Source organism: Leucopleurus acutus (genome assembly GCF_964270905.1).
Source record: "Leucopleurus acutus genome assembly, chromosome: 1".
NCBI lineage: Eukaryota > Metazoa > Chordata > Mammalia > Artiodactyla > Delphinidae > Leucopleurus > Leucopleurus acutus.
In genome coordinates this window covers 121,249,966-121,274,931 of record NC_139142.1, presented here as the reverse complement: position 1 = coordinate 121,274,931, position 24,966 = coordinate 121,249,966, and the positions used below count along the sequence as shown (strand labels likewise).

The following is a 24,966-nucleotide window of genomic DNA, read 5'->3' as shown; positions in this document are numbered from 1 at the left end:
CTCTAAATCTGTTTAAGTTATTTGCATCTATGGAAAACATTTGCAGAACACTTTACCTTTGACTGAGTCAGATTGTATGTAAGCATTTTTTTAATGGGAAATTTTTTTTTTTCACGATGAGTGGTTAAACCACTTCAGCTGCTTGATGCTGTGACATTTTTGCTTAACTTAATGGAAATTGATTTATAGTTTGAATTTATAGTCTCCTTACAGTTTTATTATTAATAAGTTTGTTTACCTATTTATAACTGTTTAGATTATAAGAAGGATAAAACAAAATGCTGGAACTACTGCCATAAACCACATAGTTTAATTATAATTAATGATCTTTTATTATGGTCATTCTGCAAGTTGTAATGACAGAAATGTAGGTTTTCTTTTGATGTTTACTTTGTTTTGTTTAGGAGATACTAATCCTCCAGAGCCTTGTTTTCAAGCAGCACATGTATAATCTGGCATTAATTTCTGTTTCCTTCGTCAGGACCATTTCCTAGTTTTTATGATGTTCACAGCCGTACTGTGCGTGATTTCAAGCTCTTCCATTGATACTCTTTCTCCACACAATGTAATTTCTAAAGCAATTGGAAGCATACTATACTGTCATTTAGTTTAGCTGTTCAAGACATAAGTTTAATGAATTAAGGTGAGTGTCAGGGACAGTTAGGTTGTTCTTATTTTATGGTAACTGATTGCACCCTATGTCCAGCCTACCACCTTGCAGGTCTGAGCAGGTAATAAATGGGGTTTGGTAAGAGTGTGAAATAGTCAGTACAAATCCATTATCATTATTGGAAAAATAACTACACATAGATCATACTGTTTTGCGTTAATGTCATCTTTAAGGATGAAGAACTAAATATTAATAGCCTTTAATTTTTCATGTCATTGATACTCACAGTAACTTCTGTTCATTTCTCTTTATCATTAGAGGTTCTGTCTGTAATGTGTTATTAACTTCATGCCATGATGGTGTCTGCCGGCTGTGGGCAGAAACCGTATTACCAGAAGACTGTCTTTTGGGTGAGCAGATTTGCGAGACTACCACTTCCAGCACTGCCAGCAGCCTTACTCATGCTGGAAGTCACAAAGACGGAGTACAACATGCTCTTGAGGTACTGTATTATTTAAAATGGTAAATGACTCTTGAAGATAATGTGAGTATGGTGGGAATTCATAAGCTAAGTTGCAGATGGTGCATGGTATACATAATGACGAAATTAATGGCAAAGAATTCTCACTTATTTTATGTCACTTAGAAGACAGATATAGACAGTAATGATCTCAGATATGTAGTCTAGATAAATAGTATAAAGTTAATTCTTCCAGTTTGCATGTTGAGTGTGAAAATCTATAGGAGTAGGCAACTTTGATTAATAAAACATGTAAAAGTCTTTGAAATTGGTTGTAATTAAAAATGTTTTGTGGGGAATTCCCTGGCAGTCCAGTGGTTAGGACTTGGTGCTTTCACTGCTGGGGCCTGGGTTCGATCCCTGGTCAGGGAAGTAAGATCCCGCAAGCTGCGCGGCACAGCAAAATAAATAAATAAAATAAACCACAGCAATCTTTAAAAAAATAAACAGATTAAAAATAAAAATATTTTGCTTTTGTTTCACGAGGATTAAATTTTACATTTATTTTTCTAATTAAAAATGACTATTATGAATAAGAATAAAGGTGTTGTTAAGATATTAAGTGAACTTATATAATTGCACAGTTTTCACGGTTTAATATTTTGAAAGTGAAATAATTTTTCTAGTTTTTAAATACTATATATAAAACAAAAATGCTTTCTAAGAAATTAGATTATTTATAATATAGTATGAACTGTTGTGCCCATTATGATTAGCGAATAAAATGAGATAAACACATTATTAAAAATTACCAGAAATTTATTATAGTAAACCTAGATTGCTAATTTTCTTAATTTTTCATGTGACTTTATTACACAAAGAGTATATGCTTATTCTAAAATTAGATTAGGAAAAAGAAAAAAATGTAGAGTTTATAATCCAACTATTCCAATATGTGTTTGTACATTTTTTTTTTATTTACAAGATTGAGATCATATTATGCAATAATGTTTTATAACTTGCTTTTTATACTTAATGTGTTATAAACATCTCTGTACATAACTAATTATACTTTTACATTGCACGTTTACATTAACACTTTAATGGTTGCATAGCCAAAATGGTTTTGCAGTTTTGGCAAGCAAAAATATTTTGGGGGTTTAATAGGCTAAGGATGTGGTCCTTTAAAGTTTTATGTAAAGTAGTCCTGCTCTGATGCTCTCTGTGATTGGGCACTATTTATACAGTTTTTTCCAACATTTAAAGCATAAATGAAATTAAAGCACAAGTCAGAACAGTTAGAGTTATGTTTTGCTATTGATTGAAAATTAGTGGGAAAAAGTACTTTATTTACTAGATGTTTACAATAATTTATATATATTTGTATAACATTTTATCTTTAAATTACATATGAGCTTTTGGAGACTAAGGGCTTTTAGATATCTTTATATCCTCCATGTTATCTAATATATTTCTTTTCAAGTGTTTGTTAAATCGAATTATTAACTGCTACATAAAATAAAATAAAAAATAAAATGTAATCAATGATTTGACACATTTTTGCTGCCTTTTAATAAAATGTTGTCAATTAGTAATGTTAAAATTGTTTTTAATAGAAAAAACCTGATTATCTGACTTATGAGCTATTTTGCTTTCTAATGTCCTTTCCTATAAAACCCCTAACTGCAAGGTCTATATAATTCTATATATACTTAAATTATACATTTTGTTCCTAGGAGAAGATAACTGACCAATATAGCACAGCCTTGGCAATCTAATTTAAAATAATGATAAATGTCAAAGATTGAGTGAAACTAATTTGATAGGTATAATCAAAGAAATAACCGGGGAGACCAGAGACAGAGGACACACCATAGAACTGATACTGTTTTTCACATGAAAAGGGACAAGGGCTGTGGAATTGAAAGGAAGGACCAGATGTTTTATTTTACTGCAGAAAGAACTGAGAGGATGCCACATTTTATTTCATTGATTGCAAGGAACAAAGGAAAAGAATGGTATATTATTATTAAGCACGGTATTGTTAAGTGACAGAATAAGGAATTGCTGTGTGGTGGGGTTATGGTGTGGAGAAAAGATTGTGCTGAGAATTGACATGGTCCCGTGTCGGAATAGTTCAGATGATGGAGTATGCCAGTACAGAATTTTTATCATAGGCACATATCTCAGTTTGAACAAATTCCACAGGTCAATACTTTCATGGGGTCTTTCCTGGCTACTCTTATCTAAGTTAAGGTTCCCCTTGTTATTCTGTATTTTTGTACCCTCTTTTTGTCTTTATAATAGAGGTTATATATTAGATTATTTAGCTGGCTATTTAGTTCTAAGTGAGAATTTTGGGGAGGAATATTCTTCCTGGTAGGAAGATTTGGAATTTTTTTTTTTTTACACCCTTATGACTAGTAAATTTCGTCTCAGTACTGGAATATCCTGAAAAAACTAGACTTTGGACTCCTAATCTTTATAGGGGTTTCTGCAGATAATAAGTGTTTTTGAGCAACTACTGCCTTGAACTATAAAATTTGCAAGACCAGTGGAGAATATATTAAGTTGTTCTATTGTAGTTAAAGTTTCCTTTAAGATGGTCAGGTTTTACAGAGAGGAAAATTGTAAAACCCTTAATAATCAAAAGTACTTTGATCAGTACTTATTAGACTTCCTAGACTTGGATTTAGTAATTATTTTTCTATTTTAGACAATACACCATTTGAAAAATTTAAGGAAAGGACAAAGGAAGTCTTCCATTCTTGTAACGCACACTGAATTAATGCATGACCAGATGGCAACGCATGAGGTTCAAAGACACATTTCCCATCATGCAAATGTACTGTGTCATTTTCACATTGCAGCGAGCATCAATCCCGCCACAGGTAAAGGATAGTAAAGTTTTATTTCTTATCTGCTGAAATAAGATAAATAAATAGAAAAGTGGGACTACTTTTATAACCTGTTTCTAATTTTATGCTAATACTCCATGTTTCCTTTTAAAATACTTCTTAATTGGAACAGAAATATAAGGTGCCGTTTCTTAAATTGAGACTGTGTGATCCTCAGGGAATAACTTCAAATAAGTATTTTTGAGCACCATTGTTTGTCTACAATATGGCAAAGTTTCTAAGTAATTAGAGCTTTAGTTGAACCTGGAGATGAACACAAGTGGTGGCAGCCTGATTAATTAGTGTGATTTCCCACCCTTTTGTATTTTCACTATTATTCTTTCTTCTCAACTCTTCTTTATAACTTTATCAAAGTATATTTTTGCATAGTTTTCCTTATATTTCAGCATATCTTGTTTTGTACCCTTATAGACTTTCTTGTCCTACACTTCGGGAAAGGTAGTGTTTCTTCTAACCTTGATGTTTTCTTTTTGCTCTTTTCCTCCTATGTCATTGAGAAGTATTTTGAGGCAGGTTCATTGTTGGCAAGAGCATATTTAAAGCTTCTATTTAAGGTCATTGTTTTCTTTCTGCATGAAAAACATGACAAGGCCTATTAGTTTCATATTACATTGCTGGAAGAACTATAGTTGTATAAAGTTATAGTTACATTTTATTGAAATGGAAGTCTATTGCTTCAGGGTGCAGAGGATTTTATTTTTAAATGTTTATTTATATAAAGATAAGTATTTAGCAAATACAGTTCCAAAAGAGTGTTATCTGGATGCTTCCCCCCCAGTCTCTTTTTCTTTCTGTTGAATGGATTATTTATAATTTGATTTGGGATTAAGGAGATTTTTTTTTTGAATTATACTGTTTTACGTGAACTGATCTATAGCATGAATTTCAGTTACCCCACATGGAGAAAATCTGCTATACTTAGAAATTTGCTTGCCTTCCTGTGTTCTTTCTTGGCATTATTTTTCCCCGACTTTTGAGGAAAGTTTAAAACAGTCAGAAAAGTTGGAAGAATAGTACAGTGAACACTCATTTCACCCACTTTGATTCAACAATTGCTAACATTTTGCCAGTTGCTTTATTCTCTCTGTATATACACACATATGTATGTTTATATGTGTGTGTGTGTGTGAGAGAAATTTTTTCTTAATGTTTTCAAAGTAAGTTACACATATCATGGCATATCACCCTTACATACTTCAGCAAGTATCTCCTAAGAATAAGGAAATTTTCTTACATAATCACAATATCATTATCATACCTAAGAAAATTAGAAATAATTCCATAATCTCTGATATTCAGTTCATATTTAAATTTCAGTCATCTCAAAAATGTCTTTTAGATTTGCTTTTCTGTTTTGTCTTTCTGTTCCCTCATCCCCAAACCAGGATTCAATAAAAGTTTGTGCATTTGGTGTGTTTCGTTTTTAAATTAGTAATTTAATTCCGTATGTCTGTGCCATTAGTTCATTTACCATTAAATTCAATTAAAAATTTCAAACCGTGCTAGAGTTATGTTTACTTTTTGTTTATCACATTTTCTGTGTAATGGAATTAGTCTTTATAGGCACATGTAATATTTTAAAAGACATTAGAAATTCACATTGAAATTTTATCTTTTTGATTCCACAGATATTCCAAATGTCTTGGTTGGCACTGTATTTAACATTGATGATGGAAATGGGGGCTTTGTAGTTCATTGGTTAAACAACAAAGAATTTCATTTTACATCATCTACTGAAATATTTATGCAGCAATTACGAAAACTTTCTGAAAAGCAGGTGGATCATGAAAACGACAAAGGAGATAGAGAAGATGAATGTTCACAGGAGGAAAGAGAGAGGGGTTTACATATGAAACTAGACCATGGTTAGTATCCTGTGTTCAGATTTTTCTTTTTTACAGGCTGACAGCTTTTTGTGAAACCACCTTTGGTTTGTAATCTTTCCTTCCTCCCCTCCTTCCTTTTCACTTTTCCATTCATTCCACAGGTCTTTACTGACCATCTACTATGGACCATCTACCATCTAACTTTGCTTTGTTATAACATATTGCTTTGAGTAATGTATTACTTTGGAAGCCATGCTTTTGGTGGGGGTAACAGGTTTTGCTAATAATGGTAATAATAAAGATAATGTGATAGTGTGAATGAAATTTTGATTTATCTAAAACTAAGAAATGTAGTAATTTTCAGTTCAGATCAGAAAAGAGTTTCCTTCCTTGGTTTTTTTTCCTGGCCATAAGTTGTAAAAGGGATTCATGATTTCTAAAGTTAGTATGCTATTTATTGATAGTCTAGTATGTAAATGATTTTCTGTAGTATAGTCTAGTATGTAAATGAATTTGATAGTCTAGTATGTAAATGAATTTTTTATAGTATTTCTGTTAGTATGTACTGATAAATTTATTTTCTGATTTAGAATTATCCCTGGATAGAGAATCTGAAGCAGGTACAGGATCATCAGAACATGAAGATGGAGAAAGAGAGGGAAGTCCTAGAACCTGTTCACGACCTAGTGTACCAATGCCACTGCCTACAGTCCTGCTTGATCGGAAGATTGAAATGCTGCTAACTGAATGGAATAAGAATCCTGACATGCTTTTTACTATACACCCGGTAGATGGTACCTTCCTAGTGTGGCATGTAAAGTATTTGGATGAATATAATCCTGGAATATTTAGACAAGTCCAGGTATATTTTACTGATGAAGCAATTTTTACACTTCTTAAAAAAGTAAAACAGTTGCTATTCAGATTTAGCAGGTTTTCAGAAATACTCGATGATTTTATTTTTGATAAGCAACTGAGAAGAGAATAACTTGCTACCAAAGGGGGTCAATGACCACAGATTTTATAAACTTGATTAATTTAAGTAAAATGAATTTGGCTTTGAAATGTGATAGTGAGTACTTGAATGTATGTGTATTCATTTTTTCTGGGAATTCACAATATTTTGAATAAACTTAAGAAACTACCCTAAAAATGTGACTCAGGATGTATCACCTCCACTTCTTCAGTTTTATTAATTAAATCTACTATCTTTATCGGTTATCTTTCTGAACAGTATTTGTTTAGATTTATGGTTGTAGTCATCTAGATGTACAGGCAAGTTTCAGGTTTCAAATACTTGAAATTATTTCTTCAGTTTTCTCATACACGATGAATATATGATACTATATAAATAGAGGAAAAGGATTAGACCATAATAAGGTCGAAAATGATATATTTTGCTAGGAAGCTGAGGTTTGACAGTTTGAAAATGGAAGTATTTTTGGAAGACTTTGAGAGGAGGCAGACTGCTTGCACTGAATCATGTAATTGTGTTTTTCAGGTTTCTTTTTCTTCTCGGATTCCTGTTGCATTTCCATCTGGTGATGCAAGCTCTCTTAGTAAAAATATCATGATGTATGCCTGTATAAATGCTGCAAAAGATTCTCACCACACTCTGTTACACGAAGACATGATGGCTGAATGCAGTCCTCATGGATCACAGCTGCATTCTGGACCACACAGTACAAATATGAACATTTTAGCTCCCACAGTAATGATGGTCTCTAAACACATAGATGGCTCTTTAAATCAGTGGGCAGTCACTTTTGCTGATAAGTCTGCCTTTACCACTGTTCTAACTGTATCTCACAAATTTAGATATTGTGGTCATAGATTTCACCTCAATGACCTGGCATGTCATTCAGTTTTACCATTATTATTGACATCATCTCATCATAATGCTCTGCTGACTCCTGAATCAGATTTTCAGTGGGACTCAGACAATAAATTAAGTAGATTAATGGATCCTGTAAGACACATAAAAGGTTCCTCGAAACAACCTCTCAGAAATGCAGCAACACGTACATTTCACGACCCGAATGCCATCTACAGTGAACTTATTCTGTGGCGCGTGGACCCAATAGGACCTTTGTCATACACTGGAGGAGTATCGGAGTTGGCACGAATTAACTCTTTACATACTTCAGCCTTCTCTAATGTTGCTTGGCTTCCAACTCTTATTCCTAGTTACTGTCTTGGTAAGTGTTCATTTTAATAGTGAAATTAATAAAAGCTTTAAAACAGTTATTTATATACAAAATGATTTATATTTGTCATTAGGAAGATTTTTAATAAGTATTCAGAATGTAGGCATCAGACTTAAGTTTAGAGTTTCTAGACTTTTGTTTTTCATCTTTTCCCTCTCATAACCTATCTGTTGAATTTTTTTGGTTAATAATTTTATATCTATTAATTGTATCTGTGTTTCTGGACCATGGTTATGTCTAAAAAGAGAAGTGTGAATATTTTTTCTCATACTTCAGCCAGTAATAAAAATAAACTATATATTATAATGCAAAGTGTTTACTTTCTCAGGCACATATTGCAATTCTGCGAGTGCTTGCTTTGTTGCTTCTGATGGCAAAAATCTGAGACTTTACCAAGCTGTGGTAGATGCAAGAAAATTATTGGATGAACTGTCAGATCCAGAATCTTCAGTAAGTATTTCTTAATCTTTATTAATATAGCTAAGCTAATAAGGAATTCTCTTTTAATTTGTCTAGGACGTTTATTTGTTAGTTGGTGTTCAGGGAGTGAGCATCTGTTCTGGGCTCTGTGTGACTAGTTTGTTTTTTCTTAACTTGTGTTCCAATTTACATGAATCAAAATTACAGTCTGTTGGCGCTTTCACTGCTGTGGCCCAGGTTCAGTCCCTTGTTGAGGAACTAAGATCCCACAAGCCACACAGTGTGGCCAAAAAGAAAAAAAAAATTACAGTCTGTATATCACATCACACATCAATACGTTTTACATTTAAAGAAATAAATACGATTTTTTTTCTAAAATGTGATTTTTTTCTTGACATTTTTCACCTTTAGTTTGGTTCTGTTAATCTTTTTTTGCTCAAGAAAGGCAGCTTTACCAACCTCTATGTTTAGGTTGGAAAATTTGAACTTTTCTGAGCTTGATTCACTATTTTAAAAGTCCTCTGGTTAGAATATGTTATCAGTGGGTGACAATGTCTCATTCTGGTAGTTCTCTATTTGAACTGCAACTCATGCATATTAGTCAGTACTCAGATTTGAATGGTGAATTTTCCATTTACCTATAAAAACATGCCTTTTAATAAAATAACTGTTCTAATAAAAATGTTTCCAATATTGAAAATCAAAGACTGTTTTTGTTTTGTTTAATTTTAATTAATTTATTTATTTACTTATGGCTGCATTGGGTCTTCATTGCTGCGCATGGACTTTCTCTAGTTTCAGCGAGCGGGATCTACCCTTCGTTGCGGTGCACAGGCTTCTCATTGCGGTGGCTTCTCTTGTCGCGGAGCATGGGCTCTAGGCACACAGGCTTCAGTAGTTGTGGCTCGTGGGCTCTAGAGCACAGGCTCAGTAGTTGTAGCGCATGGGCTTAGTTGCTCCGCGGCATGTGGGATCTTCCCGGACTAGGGCTCAAACCCGTGTCCCCTGCATTGGCAGGCAGATTCTTAACCACTGCGCCACCAGGGAAGTCCCTCAAAGACTGGTTTTGAATGTCTGCCGTGTACCCCTAGACGTGTAGGGAATACAGTGTCTGCCTTTAAGGGGATTTAAATTTAGCAGAGGAGAGAAATTATTATAAAAGTTTAAATAATGGTTTAAGACAGAAGCAGAGGTGTCTGAAGTTGGTATGTAATTAACTGCCAAACACTATTTCATAATTCAGGGGCAAGAGAGATCAGAGTAGGGTAGGCATAGAGGTTTTTATTAAGGACAGTATTTGAGTTCATTTTTGATAGATGCAGAAAGACAAATCCTTGGTCTTTGCTGAGTGATAGAATAGCCTGAGTGGATACAGGAAAGTACGTGTATAAATAAGGCTTGTTCCAGAAACAGTGGTAATTGGACTGAAGCCACAAGTTCGGCATAGAGAAAGTCTAGAAAAGTAGCATCTTTAAAATTGTAGAGTTGGAAGATTTAAAGGTCCCCTAGTCTAACCAGCCATCTGATACTTTGTCTCTACCACATTCCTGCCAATTTGTCATCTGGCCCCCAAGGAGGGAAGCTCAACTCTAAACGCAGCTCATTCTGTCTTTGAATTACCATCACTATTATATTGAAATTAAACTTGTAATCCTTAAATTCTACTTGTTAGCTTTAGTTCCATTTAGAATAAGTCTAAGATTTCTTACATGTGAGAGCACCTCAGACACCTATGGTGGAACCCCTCAATTTTTTTCCTCAGGCCAAACCTGCTGCTCCTCTGCCTATAAATTTATCTAACTTTTATATTTGACCCTGGTTACTCTTCTGAGCAGTTTTCCGTTTGTTTATACACCGGGCATCGTAGGATCACTAGAATATAGCAGTACTGTGCCGTCTCTCAGTAGATACTATTATGTTTGGGCAGGCACGCCACATTCTTTATATGTGATTCATATTGAGCTGACTTTCAATTAAATATCACGGAGTCTTTTTTTTTTTTTGCTAGTAAGCCATTCTGTATTTGTGCATTTGAATTTGGGACCCAAATATAGTCTCATTGCCCTATTACATTTCACCTTGCTAGGCTCAGCTCAACAGTACATCCTTTCAGTAACCTTTTGAATCCAGATTCTGTTACTGCTTTATGTGTTACTGCTTTATGACTTATATCACTGGCCTATTTGATGAGTGTTGTTCTACATCTTCATCTAAGTCAATTACAGAAATGTTAAACAGTACTGGACTGAAGAAAGAACCTAGCAGTATACATTTGAAATCTTTCTCCATTTTTTTTTTTTTTTTTTTTTTTTGCGGTACGCGGGCCTCTCACTGTTGTGGCCTCTCCCGTTGCAGAGCACAGGCTCCGGACACGCAGGCTCAGCGGCCATGGCTCACAGGCCCAGCCACTCCGTGGCATGTGGGATCTTCCCGGACCGGGGCACGAACCCGTGTTCCCTGCATTGGCAGGTGGACTCTCAACCACTGCGCCACCAGGGAAGCCCTGTTTCTCCATTTTTATTGTCTAGAATATTTCTCCAGCTTATCCCAAGGATTTGCATGAGGCAGCTTGTGGTGTACTTCACTGAAGTAAAATACACCCTGTCTGCCAAATCTTTTGCAGTCAAAAAAGGAAGTCAGATTTGTAGGAGATGATTGTTTTAATGTATAGTAGGTTGAATGTGTGTATCCTAATGTCTCTTGATGACTAAAACGTTGTACTAGATAGACATCAGGCTCTTTATTCTGACTTACAGAAGTATGTTATTTTCCTTTTTGAAAACTGGAATCTTTGCCTGTTTTTAGTCTTTTGGCTGTGGCAATCCCCATGATTTCTCAGAGAGAACATCCTCTGTAGTTCATTGTTCTCATTGGCAAAATTTCTCAATAACCTGGGCATTATCTTTTCCAGGAAAGTATACATTCATTTAGAGCAGTTGGATACATTCTTGCAATTCTAAAATTTATCTTGGTCTTCTGCTCCAATGTACTTACCAATGTACTTTTTTCTTAAACCCTCCTTTTTCATTATTTTTTTTAAACTTAAAAAGTAATACTTATTCATTGTAGAAAATTTTTGGTCCTTTTTACTTTTGCAAGCTAAATTCTTGAAATAGAAGACCAGAGACAAAGTAGGAATTAGGAGTTCTTTATTCTCCTGATCTTTATTAACATTAAACCATCAGCCTCTGTTAATGAGCCTATCTTTCTCTTTCTCTTTGTACTCTGAAAACAATAATTCAGTGACTTAATTTTTCAAACAAATCTTTAATTTTAGAATAGTTTTAGGTTTACAGAAAAGTTGGAGATATACTGCAGTTTCCATATACCCCTATCGTTAACATCTTATATTACCAGAATACATTTGTCACAACTAAGAAACAGTTATTGGTGTGATATGATTAATTAAACCCCAGACTTTATTAAGACTTAACTGATTTTTTCCCACAAATGTCCTTTTCCACTAATGTTCCAGGACTTCATCCACAAAACCATATTACATTTAGTTGTCATGTCTCCTAAGTCTTCTCTGATCTGGGACAGTTTCTAAGTTTTCTTCATCTTCATCAGCTTTTTCTCATGACCTTGACAGTTTTGGGTAGTACCGGTGAGATATTTTATTGTATTTTCCTTTGACTTGAGTTTGTCTGCTATTTTTCTCATGGTTAGACTGGAGTTATGAGTTTTGGGGAAAAATACCTCAGGTGTGTGAAGTATGCTTCTTGTGTTACATCAGGGGCACATGCTAACAATATGGTTATTAGCATCTTCCCTCTTTTTTTCTTTTCAGCTGGAAGTTTGTTAATTTATTGATGTTTTTAAAGAACCAGCTATTTGTTTCACTGAATGCTTTGTTTTAATTTTCATTAGTATCTGCCCTATCTTTATTATTTTCTTCCTTACGCTTGATTTATTTTGGTTTTCGTTTACTAGGTTTCTTGAGATAGGAGCTTAGGTTCTGGTTTTTTTTTTTTTTTTTTGGCCAAGTTGTGCAGCATGTTGTATCTTAGTTCCTGAACCAGGGATCGAATCCGTGCCCCCTGTGGTGGAAGCATGAAGTCTTAACCACTGGACTGCCAGAGAAGTCCTAGGAGCTTAGATTCTTTTTTTTTTTCCTTTTCTTTTGTTCTTTTATTTCTTTATTTATTTTATATAGCAGGTGGAGCTTAGATTCTTGATTTGAAACTGTTCTTATTTTCTTTTTTTTTTTTAGGGAAGAATTACTCTTTAATTGAGGCTTTCTTTATACCTATTAACATCAAGTTTTTATAAATGTATTTTCAAAAACATTTTTAAATGTGTGCACAGTTTCAAAATTCAAACAGCATATACTGTACTGTTATTAAATAAAAACTCTGTATCACCTCCCCTATCCAAGTCCCACACTTTATTGGAAACCCCTTTAAATCTTTTGTTTTTAATTCTTTTGATAAGTTACCACCATAATTCTAAATGATATGCTTAGATTTCAGTTTCTTAATTTACCAGCAGTAGAAATCAAGTCATTTCCATCTTCTTTGATAGACAGGGAATTCAGCTCACATTCCACTTGCCTCTCTCTCTCCCCTGAGTTTTGCTAGTTGTATTAGTGTGTGTGGTTTTTCTATTAGCTGCCTTTATACTTTTAAGTGATGTATACATAATCCTGTATTTTCGTTCCGTCTTCTTTACACAGTATCTCTTGTATCATCCCAAAGTAAAATGAAGAAAGTTGCACCCCTGCACTCACCCTTCCCTCCTCCTGCTCTCAACTTGACTTCTGCCAGCTGGAGCGTTACCTTTACAATGTCTTTTATGACATGCATGTTCTATTCTATAACTAAAATTAGGTCTTATGGTTTGATTTTAAAAATTGAAACTAGTAACCATCTCATTACAATTATGTAAATGTGATCATTTCAACTATTTGTCACTGATTTGTCACAGATTCTCTCAACAGAGAATGTCCAAAGGGTTAAAGTCAAATGACCTCTATTATATTCCATCAAGTGATCAGGCCACAGTTTTGCTCGTCTTGTATTTGAATCAAAACTTTTTCCTCTAATTTTTCAGTTGTTTTCTTGGCATTTCTAATTTCTTGGGCTTCTTTTTTCTTGTTGAGAGGAAAAAAAAAAAACCTAAGTCTTCTTCCCCACTGGGCTAAGAGCTCCCAGCTTCTTAATTGTCCTGCCTGTTAAATCTTCCTCTTTCTCTTCTTGGAGGAATTCCTTTTAGGGTCTTTTGAGCTGGTGTTTTAATTTGAGCTGTGTTTTTCGGGATGCTGCAGATGTGTCATCCTCTTCGTTTCACACCTGGAATTCCACCACTGTTTCCTGGACCATGAGCTGCTTTTCTCTCCTGTACTGTCGATAGATTACATCCTCAAATACTGTAAATTTTTTAAAAAGAAAGGTTGCCTGGTAGATAAGGATTCTGAAATCAGTCTGAATCCAACATGGCTCTAAAAGTGTTTATTTTACCTTCATATTTATTTTTTAAAATATTTATTTGGCTGCCCCGGGTCTTATTTGCGGCATACAGGCTCTTAGTTGCAGCATGTGGGATCTAGTTCCCTGAGCAGGGATTGAACCTGGGCTCCCTGCATTGGGAGCACAGAGTCTTAACTGCTGGACCACGAGGGAAGTCCCTTTCCCTTCATATTTAATTGATAAGTTTGGCTGGATATTAAATTCTAGATTTAAGATCTTTTTTTTGCCCTCAGAAATTTAGAGACTGTTATTTCTGTCCTCCAGTGTTTTGATAAGAGGTCTTATACCTATAATACTCTTATTCTTTTATTAGTAACCCCTCCCTCTCTCGCTCTTTCTCTTGATGCTTCTAGAACAGCAATGTACAATAGAAATATAAAGTGAGCCATACATGTAACTTAAAAATTTTCTAGCAACCATTTAAAAGTGAAAAGAAACTGGTGATATTACTTTTATAGCATGTTTTCATTAATCCAATATATCCAAAACAGAATTTCAACATGTAGTGAATATCTTACATTATTATTTTTTTAACATCTTTACTGGAGTATAATTGCTTTACAATGGTGTGTTAGTTTCTGCTTTATAACAAAGTGAATCAGCTATACATACACATATATCCCCATATCTCCTCCCTCTTGCGTCTCCCTCCCTCCCACCCTCCCTATCCCACCCCTCTAGGTGGACACAGAGCCCCGAGCTGATCTCCCTGTGCTATGCGGCTTCTTCCCACTACCTATCTATTTTACATTTGGTAGTGTATATATGTACATGCCACTCTATCGCTTTGTCCCAGCTTACCATTCCACCTAGCCATGTCCTCAAATCTATTCTCTACGTCTGTGTCTTTATTCCTGTCCTGTCCCTAGGTTCATTAGAACCACTTTTTTTTTTTTTGATTCCATATCTTTGTATTAGCATATGGTATTTGTTTTTCTCTTTCTGACTGACTTCACTCTGTATGAGAGACTCTAGGTCCATCCACTCACTACAAATAACTCAATTTCATTTCTTTTTATGGCTGAGTAATATTCCATTGTATATATGTGCCACATCTTCTTTATCCATTCATCTGTCGATGGACACTTAGGTTACTTCCATGTCCTGGCTATTGTAAATAGAGCTGCAATGAACATTGTGGTACATGACTCTTTTTGAAGTCTGGTTTTCTCAGGGTATATGCCCAGTAGTGTGATTGCTGGGTCATATGGTAGTTCTATTTTTAGTTTTTAAAGGAACCTCCATACTGTTCTCCATAGTGGCTGTACCACTTTACATTCCCACCAACAATGCAAGAGAGTTCCCTTTTCTCTACACTCCCTGCAGCATTTATTGTTAGTAGATTTTTTAATGATGGCCATTCTGACTGGTGTGAGGGGATGCCTTATTTTAGTTTTGATTTGCATTTCTCTAATGATTAGTGATGTTGAGCATCCTTTCATGTGTTTGTTGGCAATCTGTATATCTTCTTTGGAGAAATGTCTGTTTAGGTCTTCTGCCCATTTTTAGAGTGGGTTGTTTGGATATTGCACTGCATGAGCTGCTTGTAAATTTTGGAGATTAATCCTTTGTCAGTTGCTTCGTTTGCAAATATTTTCTCCCATTCTGAGTGTTGTCTTTTCGTCTTGTTTATGTTTTCCTTTGCTGTGCAAAAGCTTTGAAGTTTCATTAGGTCCCATTTGTTTATTCTTGTTTTTTTTCCATTTCCATAGGAGGTGGGTCAAAAAGGATCTTGCTGTGATTTATGTCAGAGTGTTCTGTCTATGTTTTCCTCTAAGAGTTTTATAGTGTCTGGTCTTACATTTAGGTCTTTAATCCACTTTGAGTTTACTTTTGTGTATGGTGTTAGGGAGTGTTCTAATTTCATTCTTTTACATGTAGCTGTCCAATTTTCCCAGCACCACTTATTGAACAGGCTGTCTTTTCTCCATTGCATATCCTTGCCTCTTTTATCAAAGATAAGGTGACCATATGTGCGTAGGTTTATCTCTGGGCTTTCTATCCTGTTCCATTGATGTATGTTTCTGTTTTTGTGCCAGTACCATACTGTCTTGATTACTGTAGCTTTGTACTATAGTCTGAAGTCCAGGAGCCTGATTCCTCCAGCTCCATTTTTCTTTCTCAAGATTGCTTTGGCTATTCAGGGTCTTTTGTGTTTCCATACAAATTGTGAAATTTTTTGTTGTAGTTCTGTGAAAAATGCCATTGGTATTTTGATAGAAATTACACTAAATCTGTAGATTGCTTTGGGTAGTATAGTCATTTTCACAATGTTGATTCTTCGAATCCAAGAATATGGTATATCTCTCCATCTATTTGTATCATCTTTAATTTCTTTCATCAGTGTCTTATAGATTTCTGCATACAGGTCTTTTGTCTCGTTACGTAGGTTTATTCATAGGTATTTTATTCTTTTTGTTGCAGTGGTAAATGGAAGTGTTTCCTTAATTTCCCTTTCAGATTTTTCATCATTAGTGTATAGGAATGCCAGAGATCTCTGTGCATTAATTTTGTATCCTGCAACTTTACGAGATTCGTTGATTAGCTCTAGTAGTTCTCTGGGAGCATCTTTAGGATTCTCTATATATAGTATCATGTCATCTGCAAAGAGTGACAACTTTACTTCTTTTTCCAATTTGGATTCCTTTTATTTCTTTTTTTTCTCTGATTGCTGTGGCTAAAACTTCCAAAACTATGTTGAATAACAGTGGTGAGAGTGGACATCCTTGTTGTGTACCTGATCTTAGAGGAAATGGTTTCAGTTTTTCACCATTGAGAATGATGTTGGCTGTGTGTTTGTCATATATGGCCTTTATTATGTTGAGGTAAGTTCCCTCTGTGCCTACTTTCTGGAGGGTTTTTTATCATAAACAGGTGTTGAATTTTGTCAAAAGCTTTTTATGCATCTATTGAGATGATGATATGGTTTTTCTCCTTCAATTTGTTAATATGGATTTTCACATTGATTGATTTGTGTATATTGGTAAATCCTTGCATTTCTGGGATAAACCCCATTTGATCATGGTGTATGATCCTTTTAATGTGTTATTGTATAATGTTTGCTAGTATTTTGTTGAGGATTTTTGCATCTATGTTCATCAGTGATATTGGCCTGTAGTTTTCTTTCTTTGTGGCATCTTTGTCTGGTTTTGGTATCAGGGTGATGGTGGCCTCGTAGAATGAGTTTTGGAGTGTTCCTCCTTCTGCTGTATTTTGGAAGAGTTTGAGAAGGATAGGTGTTAGCTCTTCTCTAAATGTTTGATAGAATTTGCCTGTGAAGCTATTTGGTCCTGGGCTTTTGTTTGTTGGCAGATTTTAAATCACAGTCTCAATTTCAATGCTTCTGATCAGTCTGTTTATATTTTCTGTTTCTTCTGGTTCAGTCTCAGAAGGTTGTGCTTTTCTAAGAATTTGTCCATTTCTTCCAGGTTGTCCATTTTATTGGCATATAGGTGCTCGTAGTAATCTCTCATAATTCTTTGTATTTCTGCAGCGTCAGTTGTTACCTCTCCTTTTTCATTTGTAATTCTATTGATTTGAGTCTTCTCCCTTTTTTTCCTGATGAGTCTGGCTAATGGTTTATCAATTTTGTTTATCTTATCAAAGAACCAGCTTTTAGTTTAATTGATCTTGGCTGTCATTTCCTTCATTTCTTTTTCATTTATTTCTGATCTGATCTTTATGATTTATTTCCTTCTGCTAAGTTCGGGTTTTTTTTTTGTTCTCTCTCTAATTGTTTTAGGTGTAAGATTAGGTTGTTTTCTTAGATGTTTCTTGTTTCTTGAGGTAGGATTGTATTGCTATAAACTGCCCTCTTAGAACGGCTTTTGCCACATCCCATAGGTTTTGGGTCTTCGAGTTTTCATTGTCATTTGTTTCTAGGAATTTTTTGATTTCCTCACTGGTCTCTTGGTTATTAACTAGTGTATTGTTTAGTCTCCATGTGTTTGTATTTTTTACAGACTTTTCTCCTGTAATTGATATCTAGTCTCATAACACTGTGGTCAGAAAAGATACTTGATATGATTTCAGTTTTCTTAAATTTACCGAGGCTTGGTTTGTGACCCAGGATATGATCTATCGTGGAGAATGTTCCATGAGCACTTGAGAAGAAAGTTTATTCTGTTGTTTTTGGATGGAATGTCCTGTAAATATAAATTAATTTGATATTTACAAATTAATTGTTTAATTAATGTGTTTAATGTGTCATTTAAAGCTTGTGTTTCCTTATTTATTTTCTTTTTGGATGATCTGTCCATTGGTGAAAGTAGGGTGTTAAAGTCCCCTACTATGATTGTGTTACTGTTGATTTCCCCTTTTATGGCTGATAGCATTTGCCTTATGTATTGAAGTGCTCCTGTGTTGGATGCATAAATACTTAAGATTATTATATCTTCTTCTTGGATTGATCCCTTGATCGTTATGTAGTGTCCTTCTATGTCTCTTGTAATAATCTTTATTTTAAAGTCTATATTTTGTCTGATATGAGAATTGCTGCTCCAGCTTTCTTTTGGTTTCCACTTGCATGGAATATCTTTTTCCATCCCCTCACTTTCACTCTGTATGTGTCCCTAGGTCTGAAGTGGGTCTCTTGTAGACAGCATATATAGGTCTTCTTTTTGTATCCATTCAGCCAATCTGTGTCTTTTGGTGGGAGCATTTAATCTATTTACATTTAAGGTAATTATCGATATGTATGTTCCTATTCCCATTTTCTTAATTGGGTTTGTTATTTTAGGTCTTTTCCTTCTCTTGTGTTGCTTGCCTAGAGAAGTTCCTTTGGTATTTGTTGTAAAGCTGGTTTGGTGGTGCTGAATTCTCTTAGCTTTTGCTTGTATGTAAAGGTTTTAATTTCTCTGTTGAATCTGAATGAGATCCTTGCTGGGTAGAATAATCTTGGTTTTTCCGTTTCATCACTTTACATATGTCGTGCCACTCCCTTGTGGCTTGCAGAGTTTCTGCTGAAAGATCAGCTGTTAACCTTATGGGGATTCCCTTGTATGTTATTTGTTGTTTTTCCCTTGCTACTTATAATATTTTTTCTTTGTATTTAATATTTGATATTTTGATTAATATGTGTCTTGGCGTGTTTCTTCTTGGATTTATCCTGTATGGGACTCTCTGTGGTTCCTGGACTTGATTAACTATTTCCTTTCCCATATTAGTGAAGTTTTCAACTATAATCTCTTCAAATATTTTCTCAGTCCCTTTCTTTTTCTCTTCTTCTTCTGGGACTCCTATAATTTGAATGTTGGTGCGTTTAATGTTGTCCCAGAGGTCTCTGAGACTGTCCTCCATTCTTTTCATTCATTTTTCTTTATTGTGCTCTGCGGTAGTTATTTCCATTATTTTATCTTCTAGGTAACTTATCCGTTCTTCTGCCTCAGTTATTCTGCTATTGATTCCTTCTAGAGAATATTTAATTTCATTTATTGTGTTGTTCATCATTGTTTGTTTGCTCTTTGGTTCTTCTAGTTCCTTGTTAAACGTTTCTTGTATTTTCTCCATTCTGTTTCCAAGATTTGGGATCATCTTTACTATCATTACTCTGAATTCTTTTTCAGGTAGACTGCCTATTTCCTCTTCATTTGTTTGGTCTGGTGGGTGTTTACCTTGCTCCTTCATCTGTTGTGTGTTTCTCTGTCTTCTCGTTTTGCTTAACTTACTGTGTTTGGGGTCTCCTTTTCTCAGGCTGCAGGTTCGTAGTTCCCATTGTTTTTGGTGTCTGTCCCCAGTGGCTAGGGTTGGTTCAGTGAGTTGTGTAGGCTTCCTGGTGGTGGGGACTGGTGTCTGTGTTCTGGTGGATGAGGCTGGATCTTGTCTTTCTGGTGGGCAGGACCGCATCTGGTGGTGTATTTTGGTGTGTCTGTGACCTTATTATGATTTTAGACAGCCTCTCTGCTAATGGGTGGTGTTGTCTTCCGTCTTCCTAGTTGTTTGGCATAGGGTGTCCAGCACTGTAGCTTGCTGGTCATTGAGTGGAGCTGGGTTTTAGCGTTGAGATGGAGATCCCTGGGAGAGGTTTTGCTATCTGATATTACATGGAGCTTGGAGGTCTATGGTGGACCAATGTCCTGAACTCAGCTTTCCCACTTCACAGGCTCAGGTCTGACCTCTGGCCGGAGCACCAAGACCCTGCCAGCCACACGGCTGAAAGAAAAGGGAGAAAAAAGGAAAGAAAGAAAAAATAAAATAAAATAAAGTTATTAAAATAAAAATTTTTAAATTATTAAAAATAAAAAACGTTAAAAAGTAATAAAGAAAAGAAAGAAGAGAGCAACCAAACCAAAATACAAATCCACCAATGATAGCAAGCGCTAAAAACTATACTAATAAGACAAACAAACAAAAAGAACACAACAAAGAAAACGGACAGACAGAACCCTAGGATAAATGGTAAAAACAAAGGTATACAGGCAGAAATCACACAAAGAAATATACACATGCACACTCCAAAAAGGGAAAAAGGAAAAAAAAATATATGTATTAAAAAAAAAGGAAGAGAGCAACCAAATCAATAAACAAGTCTACCAATAATAATAAACTCTAAATACTAAACTAATGTAAAGATAAAACCAGAAAAAGATTAGATGCAGAAAGCAAACCCCAAGTCTACAGTTGCTCCCAACGTCCACCACCTCAATTTTGGGATGATTTGTTGTCTACTTCGGTATTCCACAGATGCAGGGTACATCAAGTTGATTGTGGAGATTTCATCTGCTGCTCCTGAGGCTGCTGGGAGAGATTTCCCTTTCTCTTCTTTGGTTGCACAGCTCCTGGGGTTCAGCTTTGGATTTGGCCCCGCCTATGCATGTAGGTCACCTGAGGGCATCTATTCTTCCGCTCAGACAGGATGGGGTTAAAGTAGCAGCTGATTAGGGGGCTCTGGCTCACTCATACCAGGGGCAGGGAGGGTATGGAATGCGGGGCGAGCCTGCAGTGGCACAGGCTGGTGTGACGTTGCAACAGCCTGAGGTGCACCATGTGTTCTCCCGGGGAAGTTGCCTCTGGATCATGGGACCCTGGCAGTGGCGGGCTGCACAGGCTTCTGGGAGGGGAGGTGTGGATAGTGACCTGTGCTTGCACACAGGCTTCTTAGTGGCTGCAGAAGCAGCCTTAGCATTTCATGCCCGTCTCTGGTGTCCGCACTGATAGGCATCGCTTGCGCCCGTCTCTGGACCTCATCTAGGCGGTGCTCTGAATCCCCTCTCCTCGTGCACACCGAAACAGTGGTCCCTTGCCTCTTAGGCAGTTCCAGACTTTTCCCCAGACTCCCTCCCGGCTAGCCGTGGCGCACTAGCCCCCTTCAGGCTGTGTTCACGCAGCCAACCCCAGTCCTCTCCCTGGGATCTGACCTCCAAAATCTGAGCCTCAGCTCCCATCCCCTACCTGCCCTGGTGGGTGAGCAGACAAGCCTCTCAGGCTGGTGAGTGCTGGTCAGCACTGATCCTCTCTGCGGGAATCTGTCCACTTTGCCCTCTGTACCCTTGTTGCTGAGCTCTCCTCCGTGGCTCCGAAACATCTCCCCCGCCCACCCCATCTCTACCAGTGAAGGGGCTTCCTAGTGTGTGGAAACTTTTCCTCCTTCACTGCTCCCTCCCAGAGGTGCAGGTTCCAACCGTATTCTTTTGTCTCGTTTTTTCTTTTTTCTTTTGTCCTACTCACATACGTGTGGAGTTTCTTGCCTTTTGGGAAGTCTGAGGTCTTCTGCCAGCATTCAGTAGGTGTTTTGTAGGAGCAGTTACACATGTAGATGTATTTCTGATGTATTTGTGGGGAGGAAGACGATCTCCACGTCTTAGTCCTCCGCCATCTTGAGGGTCTCCCCTGTTCTTATTTTGTAATGTATGCATTTAGTGCTATAAGTTTTTGTCTCAGTCCTGAGAAGCATTATAAGTAGGATTTTTATTTTCATTCAGTTCACTATGATTTTCCTTGAGAATTCCTATTCCATGGATTATTTAGAAGTACGCTATTTAGTTTCAAGTGTTTAGAGATTTTCCTGTTATCCTGTTACTGACTTCTAGTTTGATCCCATTGTGGTAGGAGAACACACTCTTATGATTTTATTCCTTTTACATGTATTGAGGTTTGTTTTATGGCCCAGAACATGGTGTATCTTAGTATACATTTCATGGCACTTGAAAAGTATATATTCTGCTATTGTTGGATTGGGTGTTCTGTCAATGTCTGATTCTGTTTTGATTGATGGTATTGTTGAGTTCTTCTAGTTCTTTGCTAAGTTTTTTTTAAAATTTATTTTACTTTTGGCTGTGTTGGGTCTTCGTTGCTGCATGCAGGCTTTCTCTAGTTGCAGCGAGCAGGGGCTCGTTGTGGTGCATGGGCTTCTCATTGCAGTGGCTTCTCTTGTTGTGGAGCATGGGCTCTAGGTGTGCATGCTTCAGTAGTTGTGGCACGTGGGCTTAGTTGCTGCACGGCATGTGGGATCTTCCCAGACCTGGGCTTGAACCCGTGTCCCCTGCATTGGCAGGTGGATTCCTAACCACTGCACCACCAGGGAAGCCCCTTTGCTAATTTTTTGCGTAGCTCTCTATCAGCTGTTGTGAGAAGGGTGTTGAAGTCTCCAAATGTAATTGTGAATTTGTCCATTTCTCCTTTCAGTTCTATGAGTTTTTGTTTCACATGTTCTGCAGTTCTGTTTGCATATATTTAGTATGCAAATATATTTATATTTGCAGTACATTTAGTCTGAAATCAAGGTGTTAGCAGGTCCATGTTCTTCCTGAAGGCTCTAGGGGAAGAAGCTTTCTTGCCTCTTCTAGCTTCTGGTGGCTCTTGGCAATACTTGGTGCTCCTAGACTTGAAGCTGTAGCACTGTAGTCTCTGTCTCTGTTTTCACGCAGCTTTATTTTCTCTGAGTGTCCTCTCCTCTCCTTATATGGACACCAGACATTTGATTTATCTCCCTGATCCCATGTGACCTTACCTTAAATAGATTGTATTTGCAAACATCCCATTTCCAAATAAGATTACATTCTGAGGTTCTGGGTGGACCTGAGTTTTTGAGGGGATACTATTCAACTCACTAAACTGACCAAGTTGTTTTCCTCATAAGTTATATCTGCAGTTGCATAGTCAGAAACCTTCAAAGTCTCTTGAGCCTCCAGACTCCTTGAGCCACTTTGACTTTCAGAGCCTCATGCTGAAATTTTTGAGATTCTTGCCTAATTCTGAGATTTTTGCCTTTTTAAAATACAGACTACAGAGCCTTACCCTTATTGTTGACCTTAAACTCTTAAGATAACATGATGACTTTCTGTCAGGTTTCCATTATTCTCATTTTTTTCCTTTTAAGTCAGAGCAGCAGTTTTCCTAGTTACTTCCTCTACTAATATTGAGTTAAAGTATAGCAAGAAGTTGACACATGCTGTGCTCTTCCTCAAATGAGATTTTTAGTAGATCTGAGTAGAGACTAACTTTTTTTTTTTGAATTCCATGAGAAACATCTTGAATTTTGAATTTTACTCTGTGGATTTAGGGGCACTAGAGATTTTTGGACAGGGAGGTAAAGTGGTTAATCTGCAGGATGGGGAGTAGTTGATGGGTACTGGACGCATGGAGACGACGGGGAGTCTGTTGGGGTGGCACATGAATCATCTGGAGAGCTTGTTAAAATGCAGATGTGTTAGCTTTGGGGTCTGAGAGTCTGCATTTATGAAAAGCTGTTGCTGCTGGTCTAGTGACCACACTTTAAGTAGCTAAGATTCATGATGTGTTAGAGAAATTCCGGTGTTTTAATCTCACCAACTGTAGGCCACAGTTGAGTCCAGATTTCAAGTGGACAAACCCAGCAGACCGTTGGCACCACTTCCGGGTGTCTCAGCCAACATTTTAAATCCTGAATCTTGGGTGAATATACCCATAACAATAAATTCAGCCCTACCCAAGCACATATTTTGTCTTCCTTTGTCTAATAACCCTATAATCTCTTCCCATTCATGCACTCTGGAATTCTGCTGATACAAATTGGAAAGATCCTACAGCTCTGGTGTATATGCTGCTCTCCCATAGCCAACCTTGTACTTAGACTCCTAGGCTAAGCTGGGATCTTATTCCTCTTAGTGGCCTGAAGGTAGTAAATAGTGGAGGTGGTGCTGAGGAGAATGGGCATCTCAGTTTTTTTTTTTTTTTTTTTTGGCGGTACGCGGGCCTCTCACTGTTGTGGCCTCTCCCGTTGTGGAGCACAGGCTCCGGACGCTCAGGCTCAGCGGCCATGGCTCACGGACCCAGCCGCTCCGCGGCATGTGGGATCTTCCCGGACCGGGGCATGAACCCGTGTCCCCTGCATCGGCAGGCAGACTCTCAACCACTGCGCCACAAGGGAAACCCGGCATCTCAGTTTTTATGCTAGAGAAGGCTGCTTGGAAGGAGGGAGAGGGAAAACTGCTTTTTTCAGCAGAAAGGTTTTGGGGTTTTGGGATTCAACGTTAGGCTTCCTCTTAGTTTACACATCCCCATCCCAAGACACAGAGTCCCACTTCTCAACCTTCGCCCTTATCTTCGATCTGGCAGGGTTGTACTTTTAAATGGCGTTGCAGATCTGCAAACCATACACATAGGCATAGGGCTAGATCCTCAGCCAGATCTCTCATGGAGCATTAAGGTTGCTAAATGAAGACATGTTCAAAGAACTAGATGCCTTGAAGTTATATACTGTTTATGTAAACACTATAGAGTTTTTTCCTTAGTTAATTTTTAAAATGAGAATGAGTAAAGAAAGTTGAAATATTTCTTTGAATGTATGAATTGCCATTTGTTAGTCAGTGAATGTTTAGAAGGGCCTTTAATGTCCGAGATGCTGTGTCATATTGACAGTAGATTCATATGTTGTTGATCATTAACTTTTTTTTTTTTTTTTACAGAAACTTATTGGAGAAGTGTTTAATATTGTGAGCCAACAGTCTACTGCTCGACCTGGGTGCATTATTGAGCTCAATGCAATAACCAACCAAGTAAAACCATGCTTGTGAATTGGTGTTACTAACATACTTTATCCCAGAGTGCTTAATATGCATAAGATACACAGTTGAACCTTG

The 24,966-nt window shown here is 36.7% G+C and overlaps 1 protein-coding gene across 7 annotated transcripts in view; it reads left to right on the top strand.

Moving 5' to 3' along the window:
- DMXL2 (Dmx like 2) overlaps positions 1-24,966 on the top strand; it is a 161,557-nt gene that overhangs the window by 60,759 nt on the left and 75,832 nt on the right. For all 7 annotated transcript variants that reach the window (XM_082847059.1, XM_082847058.1, XM_082847056.1 and 4 more), the window contains exons 8-14: positions 929-1,112; positions 3,787-3,961; positions 5,617-5,853; positions 6,405-6,676; positions 7,316-8,012; positions 8,350-8,471; positions 24,793-24,882. In XM_082847059.1, the coding sequence (XP_082703185.1) occupies positions 929-1,112; positions 3,787-3,961; positions 5,617-5,853; positions 6,405-6,676; positions 7,316-8,012; positions 8,350-8,471; positions 24,793-24,882 (1,777 nt within the window). The remainder of the gene's footprint in view (positions 1-928; positions 1,113-3,786; positions 3,962-5,616; positions 5,854-6,404; positions 6,677-7,315; positions 8,013-8,349; positions 8,472-24,792; positions 24,883-24,966) is intronic.